The 25,918-nt window shown below is 39.8% G+C and overlaps 1 protein-coding gene across 2 annotated transcripts in view; it reads left to right on the top strand.

Moving 5' to 3' along the window:
- Positions 1-1,505: 1,505 nt before the first annotated feature.
- Positions 1,506-25,918, top strand: part of DPY19L1 (dpy-19 like C-mannosyltransferase 1) — a 50,893-nt gene continuing 26,480 nt past the window's right edge. For both annotated transcript variants that reach the window (XM_055708706.1, XM_055708705.1), the window contains exons 1-9: positions 1,506-2,038; positions 2,972-3,040; positions 8,028-8,052; positions 9,345-9,432; positions 10,055-10,192; positions 15,178-15,298; positions 16,889-16,982; positions 21,055-21,112; positions 24,661-24,752. In XM_055708706.1, the coding sequence (XP_055564681.1) occupies positions 1,744-2,038; positions 2,972-3,040; positions 8,028-8,052; positions 9,345-9,432; positions 10,055-10,192; positions 15,178-15,298; positions 16,889-16,982; positions 21,055-21,112; positions 24,661-24,752 (980 nt within the window). In that variant the 5' untranslated portion in view covers positions 1,506-1,743. The remainder of the gene's footprint in view (positions 2,039-2,971; positions 3,041-8,027; positions 8,053-9,344; positions 9,433-10,054; positions 10,193-15,177; positions 15,299-16,888; positions 16,983-21,054; positions 21,113-24,660; positions 24,753-25,918) is intronic.

Genomic DNA, 25,918 nt, shown 5'->3' with positions numbered 1-25,918 from the left:
TTCAAAGACAGCAAAGGCCATCCTGATCTCATACGTTTGTCATCTCAGTAGCTGAATCTGGACCAAAATTGTCTTCCTGTGCTAACAATATGCTGACTATATATTTATTAAACATTTAAAAAATACTATCTCAGTAAGGTATTTGCCACATAAGGCTCAAACCTTGTGTTTCACAGGATAGGATTCATAAACAATAACGAGGAAAAGGAGATGAATATAAAGAACAGAAGTTGTAAATGATTTAGAAAAAGCCCCACATCCATTATGTCAGAGGAAAAGGGTGGAAAGGCCAGGAAAAATAAGCGAAGAGTTTAGTGGAAAGATGATGCCGCGAAAACTCAAACATGTAGGAAACTTGGGAGCAGAGACATAGAGAAAGGAAGAGTGAGCAGGGTAAAGACCTGAAGACAGTGATGAAGAGCACCTGGGAGTCAAGGAACATGTACAGTCAAGAAAGAACTTCCAGAGGGGAAAAAACATAACAAGAGGTCGGGAAGGAAGGTGATTGTATCTGTTTGGAGAGGCAGCTGTTAAAGAAATTATACTCTGCCATATTCAATCAACATTGTCAAAAAGTGGTAATTAATACATCCCTACCGGATGAGGATGAGTCAATGTCTGATCGCTGTTGCGTGCTGAGCAGAAAAGCACAGGGAGGAGGAAAAGGACAGAGAGCTTTGCTGTAACTGGGTCTTGTTCCACGGTTGTGTTGTATATTCACCAAGCTTAAAAAAACAGTTAATTCCAGCAGCTGGCATAGCAGCCATTCACTGCTGCTGGGAGGCACTGAAGAGGACTGCTCTAGGAAAGCCGTGGAACAGCATTTTGGGCCTCGAGGGCCCGTGTCCCGCAGGGTCCCTGTGTAACAGGCCCTTTTAGCCTCTGAACCCGCAGGAACGTTTCGGCTGGAGCGGCCCGTGGCTTGCGAGCCGAGAGCCCGGCCGAGCTCGCCCCCCGGGGACTGCAGGGCTGCGGCCACACCGCTGGCACAGGGCAGGGCGAGCCCACCTTTGCACTGCAAAAGCCCCAGGAGGAGGACGGGGTGTCTTCTGAGGGCGGGAAGCCCCTGGGAGGCGGCAGCACCCCAGCCAGGTCACCTCCTGGCAGTTAAAATAGCGGGATTTGACCGGGACACACACATTCCCTCCTTCACACCCCCCCACCCCCGCCTTCTCCCTCTCTCCAGGGAAATCTCGGGTCTTCCCGGGGTGGGCTGAGCCGTTTTCCCGAGCCGCCGCTCGCCAGGCGGCACGGCTTGGCAGCGGGCCGGGGAAAGGCGGCGGGGAGACCCGCCGGAGGGAGGGGGCAGGCGGGAGAGCCGCGGCCGCGCCGGCGGGAGCGGACCAGAGCGGCGGGAGCCGCACGTGCAGCAGAGGCGGGAGCGGCGGCTCCGCGCGGCTGCGGGGCGGCGCCTGCGTGAGCGGCGGGGCGGGGCGCGGGAGGTGGGGGGGGCGCCGGGAGCCGTTACCCGCCCCGCCGGGGAGCCCCGCCCCCGCCCCCACGTGGCCAACCGGGCGGAGCAGGCGGCGGCAGCGGCGGCTGCGGCGCAGCCCGGTGGAGTAGTCACCGGCCGCCCCCTCGCCCCGTTACTACGAGCCCGCCGGCCCCGGCTCCGCCCCGTGGCCTCCGGGCCCTGCCCGGGGGTGGGGGAACCTCCTCGCTGAGGACCGCCCCCCCCCCCTCCGCTTCCCCCCCCTCCCCGCCCCGGCGCGGCACCCTGGCCCCGGCGGTGACTATGCGGAGATGGCCGTCCCGAGCCGAGGCAGGAACAAAGAGTCGCCGCCGCTCAAGCCCGGGCACCAGCAGCGCCAGTCGCCGGGCGCCAGCCCCCGCAGGGGCCGCGGGCGCCCGCCGCACTCGCCCGGCCGGCAGGTCCCCGGCGGGGCCCGCGCCATGCGGAAGGGAGGCGGCGGGCGGCGGGGAGCCAGGAGCGACCCCCAGAGACCCTGCCGGGAGGGGCCCGCCGCCGAGGGGGAGCGGGACGTGCTGGGCCGCGACCCCCTGAGACTCCTGCGCGTCTGCGGAGACCGGCTGCGAGGTGAGGCGGGGGTGCGGGCAGAGCCGCCCCCGCTCGCTGGGGCCAGCGCTTCCGCCCGCGGGAAGCGGCCCGGGGCTGGGCTCGCTCCCTCCCCGCTTTCCGGGTGTCGCTACTTGCCCGGCACGGGCAGGGGCACGGCGCCACCCCTCCGGTGGCCCGGGGGAAAGGGGGAGCACCGGGACGTCCCTGCCCGGGCGGGGGCGGCTGGGGGCGGGCGGCCCCGGGGCCTGGCGGCGGCTCCCGGCGGCGGGGAGGCGGGAGCGCTGTGTCCGGCACCGGCCGGCTGCACGTCCGCCCCCCCCCCGCCCTCCTGCCCGCTGCGGCGGGGGAGGTTAAAGAAAAAAACACCCCCCCCCCCCCCCCCCCCCCCCCCGAAAAAAAGCCCCCAGACAAGACCCGCGGTGCTGCCGGCGAGTCGGGGGCCAGGGGAGGGGGGCAAAGGGCTTTTCAGCACTTGAGCATCCTTCGGGGGAGAAATGGGAAAATGTGCTGTTTGTGCAACTAAACCATGTTAAAACATCCTCCCCAGTTGCGGTGGCCAGCTCGGCTTCTGCTCTTGGCATGACCAGCTTATTTCTTGGTAAGGCTTTGTGGAAAGGGTGGAGGGTTGCCGGTTCTGTAACAGGCTGACTTTGTTACAGCACATTGTCGATAACGTACCTAGGTGGGAATCCTCTTTTGACAAGTTATTTTGTACAAGTGATTTCAGGAATTAAAAACCTGATGGTTTGTGCAGTCACCTTGGTACTCTGCCTGTGATGTTTCAAGCTTTTACATGTAGTTACTAACTTGCTGTATGAAATTTCTTCCAGCCTTTTTTGAAGTCTAGTCAAGGTTTGTACAGCAAGCTAACGCTGCAGAGTTCCGACAGATTTCCTTTTCCGCAGCGGCTGGTCTTAATTGATGCTTAAGGTATTTCTTTTCTTTTGACAGTATTTGTTGACGACAGAAAGGCCTTCGTTGTCAAAGCTGATAGCAAGATATGGCTCACTTTCCTTCTGGGTAAGTAGAAGGAATAGGTTGGGGGAAGACACTGTTCTTTTTACCTACCTTTCTGCGGATTTGTAAACTCTATCGAAATAGATTTGGAAATGTAACTTGGAAAACTAAAATGAGCATAGCATGTTGAAAAGGGACAGGAAAAAGCATCCTACCTGCCAACTTTTGAAAAGCTGTTACTGTAGCAGTTGACGTGGTATCAGAACATTTGTAGGAAAAATAATCGTCCAGATACTTATGGATTTCTCCTATCTGGTCATTAATTTCTAGGGGAAGACCCCCCACAAATGCAACTCTTATTAAGTAATGTAATAAAACCGGCTTGTTTGGGAAGGATTGCAAGTGAAAGAACATACAACTATAGGGGGATGTAAATTCAGATGTTAATATCTTCGGGGATATTTTGGAGTAAATAACAAAATGGCCAATGGCCAAAGTCCTGGAAGAAACACCTGAAGGATTTGCAAAATTAAACAAGAAATGCATTCCTAAAGTTAACAAATGTTAAATAGTAGCATATTTGTCAGATGCGCAATTGGCTGTGCTTTTAACAGTATTATATTAAAAGACTGTCAGGGTATTCCAAAGATGCTGGTACTATTAATCACACCACCAGTAGTCCCTGTTGCCAAAGGGAGTTTCTTCAGTTTGATGAATTACGTTGCAAAGGGGGTAGCAGGGAAAGAACCCTGCGTTTACAGACTAATTGATGAATAAACTGTACCTGATTTGCTTTGTTTACCTCTATTCATCCAGCATTTCCTTGACTAGTAGTTACATAAATGACATAGAAAGGGTAAAGTGATGGTCAAAATTGAAAAATGCTTTCCTTTGATTGAAATTTTAAAGCAGATTAGGTAGAGAGCTTTATCATTTCTGGAGTTTGAATTTGGCTGTCAAACCCAGATAACCAATTAAATACTTCAGGGGGCTATTTGTTAATAGGAATAAAGCCTCGATAGCAAAGTACATAATAGCATACAGTATTTGCAGTAGCAAAGAATGTACATATACTAAATAGGAAATAGTGGTTTTGGTTAGTTTTAGTGGTGTTTGAATTTTTGTTGTTCTTCTGTTGCAGCTTTAAGTTCCAGATTTTAAAAACAGAGGCTCCTATAGTTGGAGCTAGTTTTATTGTGAGGTGTGGGTTTTCTTCTCTTAAGAATTAGCTCCAATTTACATGCAACAATAAAGTTGTCAGATATTCAAGGACGTTCTTATACAATGCTTTGCCCTATTATTTTGTTGTTTGTTTTTTGTTTTTAATGACCACTGAATTGAGGCCTTATTCTTCAATACATCCTTTCTAGATTGTGCACAGTCTCACAGTGAAACATCTGACTAAGCTGCAGAAGTAGTCAATGCTTGCACATTCTTCATTGTTCCCAGTTTGGCTGTATTCCTACCTACTCACTTTGGGGATACTTGCAAAGTATTAATCGGTTTCTAGTATGTTTCACAGTCTATTGCATTTCAGCATCTCAGCATTTGTTGTTCTACTTGGTAAATGAGTTCTGTATATTATGGCTTTTTTCTTCAGTATTTAATTTCCAGAATTAGAATGCTTTTTTATATGCCATTCATACTGCTTTTCTTGGAACAGAACACAGGCAAAAATAGGAAATCTGAAGGATAAACTTTCAGATTTTACATAATAGCCCTAGTCTGCAAAAATCTGATCCTATGATTTGCTTTTAGGGATTCTTAGTTTGGGTAAGAAAATGGCATCTGCAAGTTCAAGTACATAGTAGTTGTGTAAGTCTTTGTGGCATTAGGGCTGTAGTATTCCTCTCCTGTCCTCTCCTTCATTCCCTCCCCAGTAAAGACATCAATGGGATCAAAGGATGGTAATTTTTAAGAGAGCTGATCTGCATGTTTTCCATCAGAAACTAACTTAATGTAAGTCTGGATGCAGTCTGTTGAAAAATGCCAATTTGGACTCATAGTGGAAGTCTATGAATTAAGTGCATTGTCTCTTGAAATGTGAGTAATTACATGAATTGCTGTGTGATTGTAAAAGGTCTTCATTTTATACTTAGAGTGATATTGTGAGGTTTTATAAAAACGTATATGAAATTCTCCAAAATAACTGTGAATGTATTTACACTTAGCACTTTGACTTTAAATAAAACACTTGCTGAAGGGAAGAATGAGATTTAAATATGTTGTTTTCTCTATGAAATAAGTAGTATGTTTGACTATGAAATGTAATTTCCATATTAATAGATAATCTATTTGCAACAATAAAATACTGCTTATTTGGAACCATACGAATCTGAGATCACGAGCAGTACTGGTAGCTAGTGTGCATTTATTTTGACTTTACTGTGTCTACTTAACCTAATGTGTAATCTGTCTTAAAATGGATATTTTTTTTATAGCTGGGGTGTTTGTATATGTAAATGTATTTCAGCATCTAATCTTACTGGGGATCTTAGAAATGTTGCAGAGAAATGAAATAATTCCTTGTGCAAATGTGAGACAATAAGTAATAATTCAAAAAAGTATGGACTGCTCTGTTTCTTTTCATACAGTTACTGCAAAATGTTGGTTGTTTAAGGAATATAGTTTGCTGTGTTTTTGATATAGCTAATATGCTTACCTGGAATTCCAGATCATATCCATATTTGCTTTTCTGAAAAAGGAGCTTGCAGCTCTCCATCAGAACTAACGTAAATGTCCTTAGCATAAAAAAAATATCTGTAGCTCCTGAAACTCCTAAGACATTAAATTCCACTTCATATGAACTATACTGAGCAATCCTTCAGTGATATCCCCTCCTAGAGAATATATGTAAAAAGGTAAAGTTTTAAATGAAATCTCATAGTATTCATTTTCTAATTGAAATCCAGGCTTCAGTGACTGGAGTGGAGCTAAAAAACTCCTAAGGAGGTTTCAGTGTGGTGATGTGTAATCTTAACTACTATGTGAAGTATGTAACTTGAGGTAAACGTTAGATTGTACAGGCAGGTGGTTTAGAAATTTCCCCCCCCCCTCAGGCAATTCTTTTTTTTTTTTTTTTTTTCTTTTGCACAGTTTCACCTCGCACATCTTTGTGTACAAAACTTTTAATATTAAAATGGAGGTTTATAAATACAGTTTGTTGCATTATGACCTGTGGTGACAGCGATAACAAGTACTGCCAGCAGCAGCACTTCCAGGCTCTGTGTTGGAGGAACACGCGGTTGGGGAATATATACCAGGCTATATATTCAGTCCAGTCCTCTTCCACATAAATTTAGTGGCTTTGCAAAGGTGTTTTCCTTTCTCTTGTCCCTTCTGCTTTCTAGAAAGACCACCATACACATGCAACGTGTAGTCTGAATGCTTGTGTGTTCACTAACTTGCTGGCTATATTCTGCATCGATGTGCGGCAGTGGATGTATGTTTTACCTATGTGCAAGCAGCCTGACTTGTTCCGTGCTGTGGCTGTGGGTGGTGGTGGGGTTCCAGCTCAGCACCCTGGAGAGGTGCACGGTGCTCAGCACCTTTCTGGCTCCTGCTGGGTGTAAGCAGGGACAGGGGTTGTCCTCTCGGCTTTCCTTCTGCTCTGTATAGCCTACGCGAATACGAAGGCTCATCATTAGCCTTAAAGATTTTCTTGGATTGAAGACAACCAGTCTACCCGACCTTTCTATGGCGAAGAGCCACTGTGTGCCTAGAGGGCAACCAAAACACCTACAGTCTAGAAGGAGCACTGTGGTCCTTCTAAATGCTTGCCTTTTATCCCTCACTCATGCTGGCTTTGCTTCTGTGGTGAGCGCTGGATATGTTGTGAATGCTTCACAACTGAGATGAAGTGGCTTCTGCTCTCTGTGGATCTTGTCATGCTGAAGAAGTTGGAGACCTGCTGTTTACCCACCACTTTATTGTAATTTGTCTTTTTCCTATGCTCATCACAATACCTCCCTTTTTCCATATCTATGCGATAGCAGTGCAGATAGTCTCCGAATGGACAAACAGAATGTTATTACATGCAGAGTCTACCTTTTTTTAGCAATTATAGTCTGTTAGACTTGTGTTTGTTGTTATGGTCCATTTGGATCTCTCAAATTTACAGGACAATTTACTCTGCAAATTGAACTTTATTTTATGACCTCCTTAGGAAAGAAAACAAACAAACATGACGAACACGGGCTCAGTCTGCTTTATACGGACCAGTCTAAGTGATGTATTGGTGAATTCCCATGTTAAGGCATGAGGTTTCGAACTTGCAAGTTCTCTAATTTGCAACTCATAACTTGTAATTCCTAACATAAGCGGAACAATACCTAGCTGATGGTGGGAGTGCTTATTCTTCCTCTTCCATCATGATGCAGGTGTCCCCTGTATTGCACCAGGAAGCACAAAAGCCTCAGCAGTCCAGCTGCTGGTGGATTTGCCTAAAAAACTTTTTAGATAAGCTGATGTATTTATACCTTCCAGCTTGGAACTTTTGTCTATACTATTTCCATGACTTAGCAGATTTTGAAGAAACCGCCAGACCATCAGTATGTGAGGATTATGGCAGCAGGAGATGGCAAGCTGCAGGTGACAATGGCTTCGTAATGACCTTTAGCCCTTTCTGGCCACTAGGTCCTGCCTATGTGTTGCCTTTGCTTTGACCTAACAGCATTGCTTCTAGCATGCATCAGGATTTGAGTGAACAGTCACCGTATGTATCTTAAAAATATTAAAAATATTTATGCCTATTAAAAAGATGTTTATAATTAATTTTTATTATTGATAGCTGAAATGGGTCCATTATATTCTGATGGATCAACTTGAGTGCTACAGGTGGGAATATTGCTGAATACCATCAGCATAATTTCAGATTTTCAAAGAGCTGGCCATGAAGGTTAATTCATATGTTCTTATTGTTCTGTTCCTCTGGAGGCCGAGTACCTTCTGTGCATCTCCAAAGTAGTACTGTAATTATTTTAATGAACATGATTTCATGTTCAATTATTTAAATACTTGAGTAACTTGATACCTTTTGTTTCCTTTACAGCTGCTATTGCAGGAGTTCTACACTGGTAAGGTTAAATTCATTTCTTGAGAGTAATATGGTATTTTAAAACAATAAAAATATCATTTTGACTTATATTTAGACAAGCTATTGGGATAATTTACGTTTAGGTCTTTCCTCTCAAACCCAAATTGTTGTCTTAGGGTGAATAATTCTGTTCTTGTGAAGCTCACGTGAAAGGTTTCTTAAGCCTGGTCAGTGAAGAGTGAAGCCTGCTTTCCAGGTGGAAAATTGTTGCTTAGCTATGCAATTTCAGGTGCATTTCCACTAACAGATCTTTTTACTCTCACTGGGTTTTGAAAGTCCCGGTGAATCCTTCAACTTTCTCCTGTGTTCTGCTTATTTAGATTCTGCTTTAACTTCTTAGATTTACATCATGTTTTCTCTAACGTCTTCAGAGAAATCTGGGCTTTTTTTTTTTTTTTTATTTGTATGCAGAAGGGTGGCCTTTTAACTACTTTTTGTCAATGTAATCCTGGTGGTTCAGGCTCCATCGTAATCCTTACCCTTCTTTTTTGTGGTATAGACTTGACGTAGAATGGGTTCTGTAGTGATTTTCACCAGCTGCTTTTGCAGAGATAAAAAGTAGCAGCTTCTGCTACTCTGGTTTTGTTTCCTAGCTCAAAAAGAACTATTGATTTTTAATAGTTTGTTTCTTGCAAATTCCTATTCAAAAGTAGTCATATGCACTGCTCTGTTTCTTTTTCTGTCCTTTCTGGAGATTAAGCTCATCTTGAAACTTCCAAGTTTTGGCTCCAAAACTATTTGAATTTTTCCTGACTGCTTCACCCCCTGCCATAGTTACACCTTTATTTAAATATAGTTTTGATGGTAAGCCCATCTGTATATAATGGCAGATAACTGTGTTAAAATACACATCAGGAAAGAGTTTTGTGGAAAAAACATACACTATTTGTATGTGCACTGTAATTTTCACCAGTTTTTACTCTGTCATTCTTTTCATTTGACAGATATTTGAATTTTCTAATATATAGACTTGATAGTTTTAATAGCATTAAACTCTTGATTCTTAAGTGTCTACACTTAAAATACATTAGAGTATTATAACTAATTCCATAATAGAATTTAATAAATGCTTTATGGGTTCATATTTCTTTCATTTGAAATAATCTGAATAGAGGAGAGTGTTGGTATAATAGATGAGTAAATTAAAATAGCAGCTTGTAAGTAAATTTTGGGTCTTCATTGAATGTTTTGCCAGCTGTTCCTTGGTATATATGAATTACTACAGGCTCTAAAACTCTTTATTCAGTTGTAATTATTATTATTTTTTAACAGGTGTCACATAACAACCCTTTTTGAAAATGACCGTCATTTTTCTCACCTGTCAACATTAGAAAGAGAAATGGCTTTTCGCACGGAAATGGTTAGACTATGTTTCAATGAAAATTCAGTGACTGGAAAACTTCTGTCTAATCTTGTGATCATGGGCTTTCCAAAATTTCATAATACTTTCTGGATAAGTAAATATATTGATATCTTCCAACTAACATGCATTACAGTTTTGCGTGCAGAGTATTTGTGTGTCTTACAGATGATCACTATGAATGAATCTCTTCACAATTAATTTAAAATATGATTTAGAAGTATGATTCTAGAAGACTACAAGTACCTTGTAGCTTACTTTCAATTGTAGTCTTGTTATGCAGCTTTTGTTTTGGATTTTTTTTTTTTTTAATTAAGAAGTGTTTGCATATGTGTACACCTTTTGGCTGCTTTTACTTTGAGAATTGTGAAATACTATGCTAGTGTATAGTTACCAGCCAAATGAGAGATTTGTAGAGGTGCAATAAAACAGGGTGGAAGGAAACTCACATTGCTGGTTTCATGGCACTAACAGAAGGGATTTGAAAAACTGGTTAGTCATCTTGAATCGTTTTTTCCTGTTTGTTATAATACAAAATTTGATTTAAAGATGAAGCTTTATGGCAGTTCATGAAGCAGAAGTGACCTTTGTAATTGTAAATAATGATTCTGCTCTCCTGTAGGGTCTTTATTATTCCTACTTCAAGATCATTATTGAGGCACCATCATTTTGGAATGGAGTATGGGCAATCATGAATGACAGACTAACTGAGTACCCTTTAGTGATTAACACCTTACAAAGGTTCAATCTTTACCCAGAGGTGAGTTATGTTTTAAAAATAACACCTTCTGATAAATCTTTGGTTTCTTCAGGTTTGACCACAAATGTGAAAGAAATGTCCTTCTGGAAAATGTGGTCGTAAAGATCTAGTGACTAATGAAGTGTTACTTAAATATTGTATTTAAATTCCAGATTTAAATTGAGAAAGTGACTTCATACATTGTGATCAAGTCTCAGACTTCAAGTTTGTCCAAGCACATGTGAATACTTTCTAGGTCTTAGTATTTCATGCTGTAAAGTTGCAATTGATTTTATACTTGTCGTCTTTCAGTCTTTTCACTGAGAAGCAAGTAAGTTTCTGACATTGTATACTGCAGGAAAAACAACACATGAAGTACCAGTAGTGTGTGACAATAATGGTCGCAGGTACTGAGAGGTTATTTTGGCTTGCATTTTGTGTAGGACAGTGAACTACGACATCACAGTGAACTGTGGCCCTAAAATCCACGAATGGTAATAGTTTACTTCCATGTTGCAGAAGAAATTCCTCTGTAGAAGACTGACTGCTGTTTTGTATGTACTTCGTGTTAGACTTGTTACCTTGTTAGATTGTTTCTACTTTTTTTTTTGTCATGAAAAATACACGTCTTTTAAGTACAGAAATGTTTTGCCAGTGTGTCTCACATGTTTTGCAAAGGGAAAACTCTTTTGGTTAATGTACGTTTCTGTAACTCCATGTATGAGTAACAGCTTATTTTTTGGAGAGCCAAGGACTAATAATGATTGTAATTGTTGGGTGCTAGCATTTATGCTCATGCTCCTACTATGTCAGAGCAGAGCTGCTTTCAGGAATGGTATGTATAGAAGTTCTTGGCATGTATGTGTTTATACAGCTTGCATGTAGTGGTTTCATTTGCTTCTTAATTCCTTGCTCTGGAAAAACTAAATGCTATAGATGACTGCTTTTTGTTATCCTCCCTGGTGTTTTGGGTTTGTTGGGATATTTTTTTTTAGTTTTGTTTGCTTTTTTTTTTTAATTACAGAAGGATTTCAGTTAAGTTCTAGAAATGCAACATTAGGAACATGCACCTTATTTGAATACTATAAAATTACTTTCTTTAGCTGATAAAGATTTATTGACTTCATCTATAGACTGACATGCAAAAATCAAAGGTAACTGCCGGATGAACTTGCTGTTAGAGATTTCTCAGTACCACCATGAAAGACTAAGTAAATGGATGATGAAATCAAAACAAGCGCAATCAGATGTAGTGGCTGACATTCTGTAAGAACGTTAGGTAGATTACTGTGCAAAATGTGTAGGCTTGTCTGTTCATTCAGTTTTCTGGGATTGTACTGGCTCAGTAGAACTTGGTATGAGGTATGAATTCATTCATCTTTTCTGTGCTTGTGTGGGTATGCAAAGCAGACAAATAGGCTTCTCTGCTCCTTTCAGTCATTTACTGCTTGATGTCTAGCCTTCCTTTAAATAGTTTTTTTTTAAGGAGTGTATTTCTTGAGTGCTCTTGTTTCCACATAACTACATGTATAAAACTGTCAATAGGTGCAGTTTGACATTTGAAGTATGTTCTCCAAATTTATCTAATTTTACTTCAGATAAATTTGCCCATTATAATCAAATTTTACTTATGATTATAATGGGGCTAGGTGGTGGGAAGACACTTGTGGATTTATTTGTTGGCAGTGAAATTTCTTCTTCTGATACTCAGTATCCCATCACGTATTCTGAAAGCGTTCATTGCCTGTTTGATGTTTTAGCGTCTTTCCAGCTCTTTCAGCCCAATAGCAGCATTAAGGCTGAATTTTAATAAAATGTTTATTTAGCAGATTTCAAAATTAATTGCATCAGAAATGGCCTTGAAATCCAGTTACTAATCAGGATGTTAAACCGATTAAGGAAAGCAGAACAACTCACTGGCATGTACAGCTGGTACTAGCCGTGAAAACTTTAAAAGAAGTAAAAAAACGGTAAAGTGGGTCCATAGCAATCACTACATCATCTGTGTAAATTATAAATATAAGCAGTTAAAAAAATATCTGTCAAAAGCAACAAGTTAGTCTTTGTAGTTGTACACTCTTGGAGTCCTAATAAATCCTTGATTTTCCAGGTATTTGCTGCACAGTCAGGTTGTTCCAGTAGCTGTGGTGGTGTTTTCATCAGTGATCCATGATGCAAAGTGGCAGAGAGATAATGTGTTAATTTCTGTGGTGGAGAGATAATATATTACGTTTGCTCTCTGGCTGTTCGTTGTTACGGAACAGTTGACATTTCTGTGTGTGACAGTGATGATGCAAATTTGAGTTGGAGTGATGAGTGTTGCAAAGACCCATGTAGTTGGTGTTCAAGTGCTTGCTCAAAGGCAACGAGTAAAAGGGCTTGGATTTTTTTGACATGTTCTTTCATAGCAAGGACTGGCCCAGCCCACAGAGATTTTCTGTGTCTAAGCGCCAGTCTTTTGTTTTCCAAGCTTTGCATTCACTGCCTCGTCTGATAAGGGACAGTAGAAATTTTGTGCTCTAGTTGACCTAACAGTTTTGTACTATTGTTTTGCTTCCTTATGCCCATGTTAATTGTTCTGTGTAAAGTAGCTTTTGGCAAAAAATGTTTCTGTGTGTTGCATGAAGTACCTTACCTGGTACCTTTTTAGGGAGTATTCATGTGTGGTACATCTGCAGCAGACACAAGCGCTTGTGACATAAAAAGCTTAAGTTGATAAATTAATATTTTATTATTTTTTTTGTGCAACATTGGTTCAGCAAGATCGTTTCATGTTCTTAGGGTAATGTCAGCTTCAGGGCTGGTGATGCAAATACGCTACACAGATGTCTCTTAAGCTGCCATATACATTCTGTTGGCAGTGTACAAACGGCATTCAGGTGATAAGAGGAAATATTTGGGTTTGGTTCCCCAGTCTTATTGTTGCCTGTCTGGAAATAGGGCAAGTGTCTGTTTCATGTATGCACACATGCACAGTCAGAAGTGCTAGGGCACAGATGTTCATAAAGCCTCCAGGAATTCAGGATATTGCACTTTGCAGGACACAGTATTGAGGCATGGAGTCTTGGTCTAGAAAGATTAGTTGTCCTTTAAATATTTAAGATTTACATTGTGAGAGTGTAAAGGCCACAGATGAATTGAGCCATGATGATTGGAGCCCTGGTATTAAAAATTAATGAGTTGTAGAATCACAAAACAGTTGAGGTTGGAAGTGATGTGATGTATGAAGATTACCTAGTCTCAACACTCTGCTTGAAGCAGGGTGAAGTAGAGCAGGTTGTTCAGGGTCATCTCCCTTTTTGTGTATCTCCACCTGTGGGCAACCTGTTCCAGTGCTTAATCACCCTCAAAGAAAGAATGATTTTTTTTTCCTATGTATAAGTGGAATTTCCTGTATTTCAATTTGTGCTCATCTCTTGCCTTGTCAACCAAAAAGTGTCTCAGTCATCTTTACTCTATGTTCTTGTCTTGGGCAGCTCAGAACTGGACTCAGCACTGGGGATATGGTCTTAGCAGTGCTGAGTAGATGGCAAGGATCACATCTCTTGTCCTGGTGGCATACAGCCTAAGGATACCGTTGGTTTTCTTTGCAACAGGGGCTTATCGCTGGCTCAAATACAACTTGTCCACCAGGACTCACAAGTCCTTTATTGCAAACCTGCTTTCTAGCTGGTTAACTCGAGTCTGTACTGGTGCCTGGTGGTGTTCCTCCCTGGTGCAGGGCTTTGCATTTCCCTTTCATGAGGTTCCTGTTGGCCCATTTCTCTACCCTGTTGAGGTCTCTCTGAATGGCAGCACAAGTATCAGCCGCTCCTTCCTATTCTGTATGATGTGCAAATTTGCTGAGGATTTTTTCTTGTGCTGTCACCTTGTCTTAAGATGTAGAACAGAATTGGCACCAGATAAAATGAAACATCCATGACTGTCCCCTCATGTATGAAGACAATAATCTCAGAAGGTTATGAAGTTGGGGAGGTGTGATTTTCCCTTTGTGAATCCATGCTGACTGCTTCCAATCACTTTTTTGTCCTTAGTATGTTTGGAAGTGGTTTCCAGGAGGATTTACTCCATCACATTCTTGCAGATCAAGATCTAATTCCCCGTGCTTCCTTCTTGCCTTTCTTGAAGGTAGAAGTGACATGAAGTTTTATTGATTGTATGGGGAAAGAAAAGAGGGGATCATCCTTCTTGTACATGTTTTCTGTGACACAGGGCTGAGACAGCTAATACTGCAGTAGTGAAACATATTTTCGGTCTGGGAACCCTTGGGTTATAACTTTCAAAGCAGCTCAACTGGAATGGCCACATTACTCATTTATGAACTCTATAAAGTCAGTTACATCCTGACAAAATAGCTTGGTACTGTTAACTAGTGACTTTGCTGTGAGATGAGTCATCATTTTTCTATGTATAAAATACTGCTGTTTTCTGTTTCAGGTGTGGAGATTTAATTCGGTGGTTGTTATAAGAACATAACTACCTTTGCATGGCAAGTGGAAATGCTATCTTACATTGCATCTGGAAGCCCTTTCTAATGCTTAAATTTAACCTATCACAGTTTATCTGAGTAAAAACCTAAAGATTTGGTCCATTAATATTCTTGCCATGTGGGAAAAAAATGTAATTAGTCTTAATGGATTTACCTTGGCTAACTGTCCTCTGTCAACAAAACCTGATACTTTAATATCTGATAAATAAAAATAGTTAAAATTGGGAACCTTCCAGATGATATTAAAATATATATTTTTTTCAAATACTGGTTTGATGCATGAAATTATTTCTGTTTTAAAGCAGGCATAATTTTATTCTATTAATGAGCGCTTGGTCTGTGTTGGATGCCTTTAGGATATTGTAGTCAAAAATGCTAAGTAGTTGAGATAAATCTTGAGTTTAAAATACTTAAAAAGTACTGGATGAGGGCCAGTTGTAATGAGAGAGGTTACCTTGGGCATTGAGCTAATCTCAAAGTTCCTTTTCAGAAACTTCAAATCCTGTTTTCCACCTAGGTGGTCCTTGCCAGCTGGTACCGCATCTATACTGCCATTATGGATTTCCTTGGGGTGCCGACAAAGACATGTTGGACTGTAAACAGAGGAGAAGGGCTTAGTCCTGTTGAAAGCTGCGAGGGTGAGTTGTGTTATATTCTAGTTTCTTCCTGGAAGCATATAATTGGGCTTTACATATTTTAGAAGTAATAAATATTCCTGTGTTTTTGTCACTGACATGCTTCCCTTTGGCTAAGCCTGTGGTTTTGGCACATTCACAACATAAGTGACAACTAATACATTTTTAAGAACACCAGGGATGAGAATGTGGGCTTTGCTTATTAGATAGCTCCTCCTACCTAGGTTTAATTCCTATACAGCACTTCAAAACCTCAGAGTTCTACTCTGAGCCTTCATGATATCTGGCTGTATAAAGAATAAGGTTTCCTAAATGTATTTGGAAGCCACTGTACGTGTATTAAATATTTGTAGCTTCTGTAGAATCCTCAATGCATTCCAAGTTCCTACATTTCAAAAACTTACCCTCTATATTTCTTCCCCTAACTACAGTTTGGGGAGTGGGGAAGAAGGGGAAAAAAGGTAACCACAAGGCTCCCTTTTGGAGAAATCTTGTGTAGTGATTCTGCTTGGAAGAATCTCCTTCCTCTTGTGACCTACCATTCCTCATAAGAATTTCAGTCTCATACCTTGATTTTGGTACCAAAGCTTGGACGCTGCCACTTTTTGGGTTTTTTTTTTTCCCACATTAAAGACTTGGCTTGTCAAGTGAGTATTGTGCAATAAAAGTACCTTGCCAAGAAGCGCTTTTGAGGTGTTCTACAGTCGGTTAAAGCTGAATGATGGATGGCAGGCAGCTTGTGAAGTTGTTTCTTTTTATCATTTAAAATGTCTTTGTGTGGTGACAAGTTAGTATTTTTCCTTTGCACAAAGGCTATAAGAACTTTCTTCAGTGCTACTATTGAGACTGCCAAGTTTGGTGAGCATATTGTCATCTTACTTTGGAGAACTGTCTTGCTGTATTTTCAGCAATGGTGAATAGTCAGTTCTGCATACGAAACGAAGTTTTGCTACCTTCTCTGTAACGAGTAAGGCTTTTAATGCGGTACTGCTGAAATGATTGGAGCCAGGAGGGTTTAAAGAAATAATGGGAACGAGAATAACAACAGAAGTGTGAACGCAGAAGTGTTTGTGAATGAATAAATTGAAAGACTTGCATTATTGGAAAATCTCTTGGCTTCTAATGAAACGAAGGAAGCAGAGACCTGTGTGTGTTATACATTTAAGGATGGATTTACTCCTGCAAGAGATGGGAAGTGAGAGCATAGGGAGTACAAACCTGTTCTAAAAAGCTCTCTGAAGTTCAAACATAGCCTGTAGAGAATGTTCTTAATGATGCTTATGCCTTCTGTACACTGCAGGTTTTTTTCTTTACAGTTAATACTTCCCTCTTGGCTTGCTCTGTTGCTGCCTACCCCAGTGCTGTGTCTGCCCCCATTTTTTTTTTTCTTCTTCTTATTTTGCTTCTTTTTCTGTCTCTCGGAAATGAAGTCTTTTGATTGAATCTGCAATAATCTTGGTGACATTTAACTTTATTTTCTATTTCTGTAGATAAATTAAGGTAGTATGCTGTGTGCTCTATTGTACTGATTGTATGGTGGTTTATAAGCAGTATGATCTCTCTTCTATATTTGATTGTTTGTTTGTTTGTTAGGGTTGGGGGACCCTGCTTCCTTTTATGTTGCTGTGATTTTTCTTTTGAATGGATTAATGATGTCACTGTTCTTCATATACGGTACATACCTCAGGTAAGGCAGTTGAGACAGCTGTTTAGTTGGTACTAGCTGTCAAATTTTTATACAAAATTTGAGAAAGTGAATGCTACAATGTTTTTGTGGGACATTGCTTATTTGTTTGTATAGTTGTAGTGCTTTTTATTGCATATACATTGTCACTAAAAAATTACTGGAACAGAGAAGTTTTTTGCTTAAAATAAATGATGATGCTAGAAAAAGTTGTGGAAAATTTCCGTGAAGTGGTATCTCATTGATACCACCGGGTTGTGCATAAAACTAACTGCTCTACAGTTTTTAAATGGAATTTGACAGGTTTCTGCTCTTAAAATTATCAGTGTAACTTATTTTTAAACAAAGTTTGAATGACAGTGTACTTTTAACCAAGATTGGAGTGTTCTCAGTGCTTTGCCTGGAGTCATATTGCATGTCTTTAAATTTTGACTTAACTGAGAAGGCAGAATGTTTTTCAGATAGTGCATTCTTTTGGAGATATGTATACACTTCCCTTTTTCTACCAGTTTTAGTTTTCAGTATCTGTCCTTGAATTTCAGGAACTGTAATACACTTTTTCTTACAAAAATAGACTCCATATTCAGCAGGAAACCAGAAGTGGAAATATTTTTCTCTGTTTACCTCTGTTTTCATTTGTCAGTTTTGCAAAAAAGCAGAAGGCTGCCACATTTTCCTCTGAGAGATGTGATTGCTTTTCCCTCTCATTCCCTGGCTTCACTGTCTTGTGTTTTTTTCCTGCTCTCTCTGAAGCATGTGCTGATAGCTTCAAATAAAGAATAGTGCAGGGCAGGAGATGGCAGTGGAAAGTGGAAGTTGCCCGGTGCAACTATTAGGTGTTTGCTGGTAAAGGGTGTATGTTCATGTTCCTTAACACAGGAAATCAATATCTCTTGAGGAAGTAGATAAACTTTGAATATTTGTATCATTAATATGTCATTTGTCTCTTAAGGGAGGTGTATGGAGACCCACGTTTTATATATTCATGTCATTGAAAAATCAGTAAGGACTTAATTTCTCAGTACTTTCCTTAGGCTTGGGCTGTGCTGAATGTAAATGACTATCAAGTATTGACTGTAATTCAGTTTTTAATATAAACAATCTCTAGTGTAGGTAGTCAAGATGACTAGAATATAAATGCAGTTCTTTCAAGGTATAAGCCACTAGCTATCTGGGGTTATGGAAAGTAACAAGTGACTATGAAGTTTCCTGCAGGTGGGATTTTGATCTTATTTATTTATTTATTCTGAAGAATATTCATAGTTGGATACCAGATCTGGGTGACTGCTTAGTCATTGTGGGTATTCCAAGGTTGTTTTTAGTCTAAGCAAGCCAGAATGTTAGGCTTTTCCATAAGGTGTTGAAAAATAAAATAAATGAATCTGGAGTAGTGCAATTCTATTACATTGAGTAGGTAATCTTACGAAGTGGAGTAAGTCTCCTTCATAAAGCTGAATTGTTTCTGCTATGCATTTTGAAAGGCTTTTTCATAGACTGGCTCATTTGTTGGTGGAAAACCATCCTCTAATATTTTTTTCTATCTTTTTAATTCCCAAATTTGCTAGCAGTAATCATCTCAAGGTTTTTTTTCTGCCTTTCATTCATAGAATTCATAGAATACATGTTTTTATTTCAGCCTTTATTTGCTTTTAGTCTCTTTGCAACTTTGACTAGTGATGGAAGGTGATAGGATGGTGGAAGACCACTTTCTTACCATTACTTTCCAAGCTAGCATGTGCTCTCACATCTGTGCTAGCTGTAGTCTACAATGAGCTTGTTCAAAGACTTAAATTAGCAGAAAACTAGTTGCTTTTGTAGGACTAGTTTTTGCTGTTTAGCTCTTTTAACCAACTTTCCCACAAGGTTAGAAGGATGTCGGATGTAGTATATCCCTGCCCTAACACTTGATTACAGTCTCTGGTTATGCAAATGCACTTTGGAATCTTTTATATGATACAAGTTAGTCTCAAGCTCTTGTGCATTCTCTGTTAAGGTAACTGAAGCGGCAGAGTGAGAACTCATGCCATTTTTTTTAGGTTTTCTTTATGGGCAAAGGAATGACAGTTTGATGATAACTACCTTATGCAGTTGTGAGATTCTGCCTCCCCCCAGCCTTCCCCACCTCTCTTGTAGTCAAAGGACAGAATACCTAAGCTGATTGTCAAATACTGTATCTTGAGGGACTACCAGTGAATTTCCCATGTCTCCTTCTGACCGTACTTTTTCAGTATTTTGTTTCTTGCATGTTAATCATCAATGAATAACAGCTTTTCCCCAGATGACTAAGCTTCAGCTTATTCTACCCAGGGAGTCAAACGATGAGTTCTTTCATTATTCCAGAGCTGACTCTACCAGACAAATTAACTGTTCAGATCATCTGCAAGTCTTTAAAAATTACTAATTATTTATTAAATTTAGATTATTCTATGTGAAGTAGGTTCCAGCTGAAGGGCATGTACTTCACCAGTTGTAGTATGGTGTTGGAGTTTCAGTGGAGAGTTATCCTTTATCGTTTATACTGACAGAAAGGCTTACTGCTGACCTTCTACATGACAGCATTGTGCTGTTAGAAGATAACCCATCTAACTCGACGCTATACATAACCCTCTGTGAAATAGGCTCTCTAGCTTCCTGTTCTGGAAAAGATACTGACAAGCTGCATTTCCCTGTTTTGTGCTGTAGATTTCCTTGTAATCTTGTGATTGACCCCTTACAGAGGCTCATAGCTCTAAAGCATTCATAGTACAATTAAGACCTTTGCATTCTAGACTTTAAGGTTTTATCGCAATGTTAACTTCTAGCATAGACCTTGAATTTTGTTTCTGGGTGTGTTTTTGCAAATTTTTAGTTTGCTTGTTTCTAAGACTTACCATTTTTTTAATACTAAACACGTTCATTTAGTCATTTTGGGTTTCAGTGTTGATGCTTTTAGAATTTGTGGACTAAGGTTGCTTTTTCTGTGCAAGAATGCACAATCCCTGGAGACCATTTTAGCACTCAGTTGGTATCTTTAATCCTCAGATTTTTTACCCAGAACTCACTGATTCTGTTTGACTTGTGTATTAGTGTATATTAATGATGGGTGAAAGATCTGACAGGATCTGAGGTTTGTTTGTTTTTTTAAAGAGAATCTTTAAAGCAGCTTATACTTTTTTTTGGTAGCAAAACCAGTATATTCTGTCATTCATAGTAGTAGTGCACTTCTGTGCACAAAAGTGTTCTTTGCTTTGTCACAGGACATGAGCAATTACAAATCTAGTCAAACAAATAGGAACCTTATCTATTGCTGTTTTGAAATGGGATAAATTGAAGTAATATCTTTGGGTTTAGTGTTGACTCCATGTTGCAAATTATTCAGCAGGTGAATTTGGTTTAGAAATGTATAAAAATCCTTAAGTCAAGGGCTTAAAAAATTTTGTCTTAACAACACAGCACTTCACATAAGAATTAAATTGTATCTGCATTGACCTTGTCATGAATTAATTTCTAAATATATTTCTTGAATGTGCTTGATTTTATTACCCTAACGTAGTCTTAGATTTAGACCAAAATTCCCTGTTGGGTGATTGAACCTGTAAATTCTAAAGTTTTCTGCTCAACGTCTTGGGGAAGAAATACTCCATTTATATGGCCTGCTGTTAAAAAAAAAAAAACAAAGAACACCGCCCCCTCCCCCCCCCCCAAAAAAAAAAAAACCACCAAAACCCAAACAACTAACCAGCCAAAACCCCCAGCACTTTTCAAGACCAAGCTCTTGGTGCAGCAGATGTAATGATCTAAACCAAAGCTTGTGAGGAGTGAAATGATCATTTTCCAAGTTATTTGCGTTAAAATTGGTGTTCTGCAGAAAAGAGCTGATACATGAAGAGTGGTCTGCTCTGAAATAAACTTTAGCTGACTAACTAGTATTTTAATATTGTATGTACACTGTAGAATGCTTTTTCTTGGTGCTTGAAAGTGTTTCCCACACCCCACTGAATAAACTCAGCTGTACATAAGGGCTGCTCCACATTTTTTAAGCAACATTGACCAGTATGAGATTCTGTTGTACCCATTTTCCCTGTTCTTTCCACAGCGGGAGCCGTCTGGGAGGCCTTGTTACCGTGGCGTGTTTCTTTTTCAACCATGGAGAGGTAGGAGTCCCTCCCCAACCACCCCCACCCCACTTTTCTTTTATTTTCCATTAAAGTTTAAGCTAATTCTCGTTTCATTAAAGATGACATGTTGCTTATCTATTAGGGGATGAATTTAAAGGGAATCAGACATAACTGAAAGCACAGTAGGCTATGACTTGAAAATGTGTAGCACAGTACAATGTGTAACCTTAAATGTTTTTTAAAAAAAAAAATCAGCAAGGAAATGTATTGTAAAGTGTTCCTGAGATTGAAATCTTAGTAGCACAATGACTTCAAGTTTCAAAACATGAAAATATTCTATTTTTGTGCCCATTCCAGACACAACAGGGCTATGTGTACTATATGAACAAGCTTCAGAAATGGATGAGGTTTTCTTTAAATTACTATGTATTTTACCAGAAATTCATGAATACACATACACATACAAAACCCCAAAGCAAAGAAACCTCTTTAATACTGATATACTGTAGCTAGGATACAAAGAATTTAGAAACTGTGTATGTATATAAAGAATTCCAGTGCTGCATTACAGAAAAAGCCCCAACCTGTCAACCTAAAACATCTCCCTGTGTCCCCAGCTAATGCTGTTCATGTCATTGTTTCATATTTTGGAAGGAAACTCATGGCTTTTATTCTGATACCCTTGGTCAATGTTTTCTGGTTTTTCAATGTTCATTTTATGTATATACATTTATATAACTATTTGCTTTATTTTACTTAAAATGCAGCCATACTTTGAAGATTTTCTAGATGGAAACTAGTTACCTTATGATTTTGTTAAGGGTTAAAATTATGTTTTGTTTTCTTATTTTACTGAGCTGAACTTGACAGAAATCTCTTGAGTAGTGAGAATATGTAGTTGCACATAACAGAATCAAAGATGCCTCTATTCATAGTGAGCTTTGCTGGCTGTCTCATAAAACAAAAATCTGTTATGAAATAGCTGTTTTATTTTTAATTTTCGTTTGAAATGTTTTTCTCTAAATACCCTCTGTGAGGAGTTTTCACCCATGGATGTTAACTGCCTGGTCCAGACTAGGTAAACATTACAGTTTCTAAACATTTTTTGGTGCTGTCTAGGGTAAATACAGAGTTTTGTGTGGGTTTCCATCCTTTGTAATGGCATTCTGAAGTGAAGTGGATGTTTTATCCTTTGCTATGAAATACTGACAGGAGTACATGCTGTTTTGTGAAGTCTGTGAAGGTGATGAAGTGTAACTTCAGAAAGGAACAAGTTGAAAACTTCAAAGATAGTGGTAGCAATAATGAAAAGAAGCATTTATTTTGCTGTGGCACAGACAGTTCTCCTGTCCATAGGAGACTCTGTAGGAGAGCTCATCTCCCCCTGATGACTTGACTTGGGGGAAGAACACAGATAATGTGTCTATTTTGGAGAATGATGTGCAATTAGGTCTGCATAGCTCAGTGCCGACATAGTCTGGGCTTAGGTGGAGCTTAAGTAGGGTGACCCTGATTCAGGCTCAGCTGTATGGCTTTCTGGAGAACAGTGGGACTTGTCAGGGTGCAGTGTTAGACCTCAGCTGGCTCTTTGCATTTGTACTGTACTGAACGAAATAACTCAGAGTTGTTCCGTATCATTGTGTTTATAGTTATGGTAATATATGTAGTTGCATGTATGTAGGTATGGTCTAGCTTCACTCTGTGTACTGTTGAATCACATTCAAGGAATGCACACGTGTGTATGATACTCCCCTGTTTTACTTAACTCTTCGATATGCCTTTGATTCTATGGAAATCACCTTGCTTCTGATTCAGCAGTATGCACAGTGGAGTTAGACGAGTTGCTAAAAGCTTGCTTTCCTTTCCTGGAAGGATAGGACTGAGCTATGAGTAAGTGTGACATGCAGGTCTTGTTGCCTCAAGTCCAATGCTGTGTAAAAGCAGTTAGCCTTCTGGCACTGAGCCCGTGATCCTAAGGCAGGATGTTTTTATTTGCGCTGTGCTTGTGCTACTGTGTTTTAACGATTTCGAGCTTAGATGGGTCTGATGTATTTATACCTGCAGCAAAGTTAGTTTACAGCCTGGATAAATCATACACAGATGATCGAGTTTATTATTACATTCCAAATATAGAAAAATAGCATGGCCTACATTAGTCAATCCACTTTTAACGTAATGTTTCCTTTTTATGGTTGTATATGCTCGTCATTTCTTTCCTGTCTTTATCTTCTCCAGTATCAAAAGATTTGGTAAATCAAATGTTGCTGTAGTGTTGAAAAAATAATCAAAAAGCCTGTACTGCTTTAGAATAATCATGATTATATTTATTGCTAACAGAAATAATTTTAACTAATTACATATGTGCAGTCAGCTGAAGACAACACATCAGTATATATATTTACGAAAGGTTTATTTTAGCAGTAATCAGGGTGCAGCTTTTACAGAGAGTGCTTTCAGATAGTAAGGACTGATTAGTGTGATGGGTTCCTATATGTTCCATTTATTTTACACTATTTCTACATGGTTTACACTATTAGTTTAACATGCTTGTGAAGTAACAGGACAGTAAGCAAGGCATTGTATAACGTTGATCCTAGTGTCTTCTTTGGTAAAACAGTATTTTTAAAAATGGTTTTAAGATTATAGGAAGCGAAGGAGAAGGAACATCCTGTCATCAGCATCCTATAAGCTTTCATAGATTTGTTATGGTTTGTGTTAAGATGAACTATGTGTCGTCTTGTAGCTGTAAAGAACCTACTTCCAATTTCTAGTGCAAAAATCTACTGATACCCATTTTGTTTGTATGACATGGTTGTAATTATTTTGTTGTGGTGGCCACTGCCATCTGCAAGCACTTTTTTATAAAGAGCTGAATATAAATGTTGGAGATGACAGTTATAGCAGAGCTGTTTGCCATGAACCCCAAGAAATGAAAACCTCTTCAGCTGACTTCATTGTATTATGCTTTGCTTTATTAGGGTTTAAGAGTGATGTATGTAAGTTAGTGTAAGCTCTGTAAGAGCTTAATTTCATATATTCAATTTTACTGGCCTGTTTCAGAGGGAAGCTTTGGATTTTGTACTCTCTGTGCTGTTACTAGTAGAAACGTGAAATGTTTATAACCCAGAGAACTCTAGCATAATGAAGAGCATGTTGGTTTATCCTTCACATCCTCTCCTCGCACAGTTTCTCCATTTAAGTGTGGCAGGTCAGTGCCTGAATTTGAGCATGTTTTTAGTTGCCTGAATGAGTTCTCCATTTCAGCAGAAGCAGGGACAAGCAGCTGCTGTCCTGGCTTTTTTTCTTGGATGTTCTCTAGCTGCCACATTTAATTTTGGAGAAACAGTGATCTGTTTTAATTAAACAGTGCATCATAGACCTCAAGCCTGGAAGTTGCTTCCTTGTTCCTCCTCTTTTCTGCTTCCTGGCTTGTGTGTGTGTTTTTTTGTTCACGAGTAAAATCTCATGTAGTTTGGGCTTTACTCTATTGAGGTATCAGTGGTCATTAATTTTGAAATACAGAAGCATTGTTTTATGGAAATGTAGCGGCAAATGTTACCATCTAACCCAGTTCTTATTTTTAGTGCACTCGTGTCATGTGGACTCCACCTCTTCGTGAAAGTTTCTCATACCCGTTTCTTGTGCTTCAGATGTTGCTTTTGACCTATATTCTCAGGTACCTCTTAATTTATACTTAGCTCTTTACAATGATTTAAAAAAATTGAATGTCACAGGACATTTATTTCAATGCATTTATTTAATAGTTATTGAAGTAGTGCTGTGTGCTGTAGCAATGATGTCATTAACACAGAAACTTTCCTGTGGCTGTTACATTGCAGACGCTGCACCAGTAGAACTGCAGTCATATTACTTATTAAAAGGAAAAACTTTGCAACTTGAAGACATGATTAAACTAAAAATCAGAATTACTGTGTTGGCAAATAAGTATCTAAACTTAAAATCAGAATTTTTGGTTGATGTCACTTCCTTCCCATGAGAAGCAAGCTCATACTCCATCAATTGGTCTTGTCCCTCTTGGAGAGTGGTATGTTGGTTGCACTTAGACTAAGCCTATGCTATGCCACAGAGAATGCTATAGGCACCCGTAAGCTAGTATGTTCTTGTGGTTTTCTATGCCTAATTAACTAGTTCAATGATTTAGAGCAATCTAATTACATTAATGCAAGGTTGCTCTTGAGTTCATTAGCCCTGCTTTTCCATGGTTGTTTCTGGCTTGCAACATGATTATGTTATTGCCTTGCCTCTGCTGTGAAAAATAAGCATGATTGTTAATACCTGAGGACTTTTCCACCAACTCCATTTCATCCAATTTGCAGTGTATTTATGATTTAACTGAACTTTGTACTTGTAGCCCCAGACTTTCCTTTATGAGGTCGTACTGATTTGTAATTACTGATGATTAAACCAAAAATATTTCTTGCTCGTCACTAACTTGTGGGTTTTAGATGAGGGAAAGATACACGCTGTCTGGAAAAATATTTTGAGGAATGGTTTGTAGAGTGATTGCTAGATTTCATGATAGAAAGACACATGCTCATTTAATGCTAAAATGTGAGGTCAAACAAAAACCCGAGAAAATTACACTTTGAGTTAGGGTCATTAGAGCACATATATTCTGTACCTATAATTATGACACTTCTTGATTAGATAGATTCACTCCTATTCTTCAAATCTTCATACATAAAATAGTACTTGGGCTTGCTTACCGATGAGAAGTAGGTATTTAATCTGAGCATTTCAGAGTGAGGTTCCAAAAAGGGGATAAAACATTTTAACTTTGTTTCTCAGTTATAATTTCTGCTTCAACAGCAGCTCTGTTTT

The sequence above is a fragment of the Falco cherrug genome, chromosome 4 (genome assembly GCF_023634085.1).
Source record: "Falco cherrug isolate bFalChe1 chromosome 4, bFalChe1.pri, whole genome shotgun sequence".
Taxonomy (NCBI): domain Eukaryota; kingdom Metazoa; phylum Chordata; class Aves; order Falconiformes; family Falconidae; genus Falco; species Falco cherrug.
This window is presented reverse-complemented; position numbering and strand designations above follow the sequence as displayed.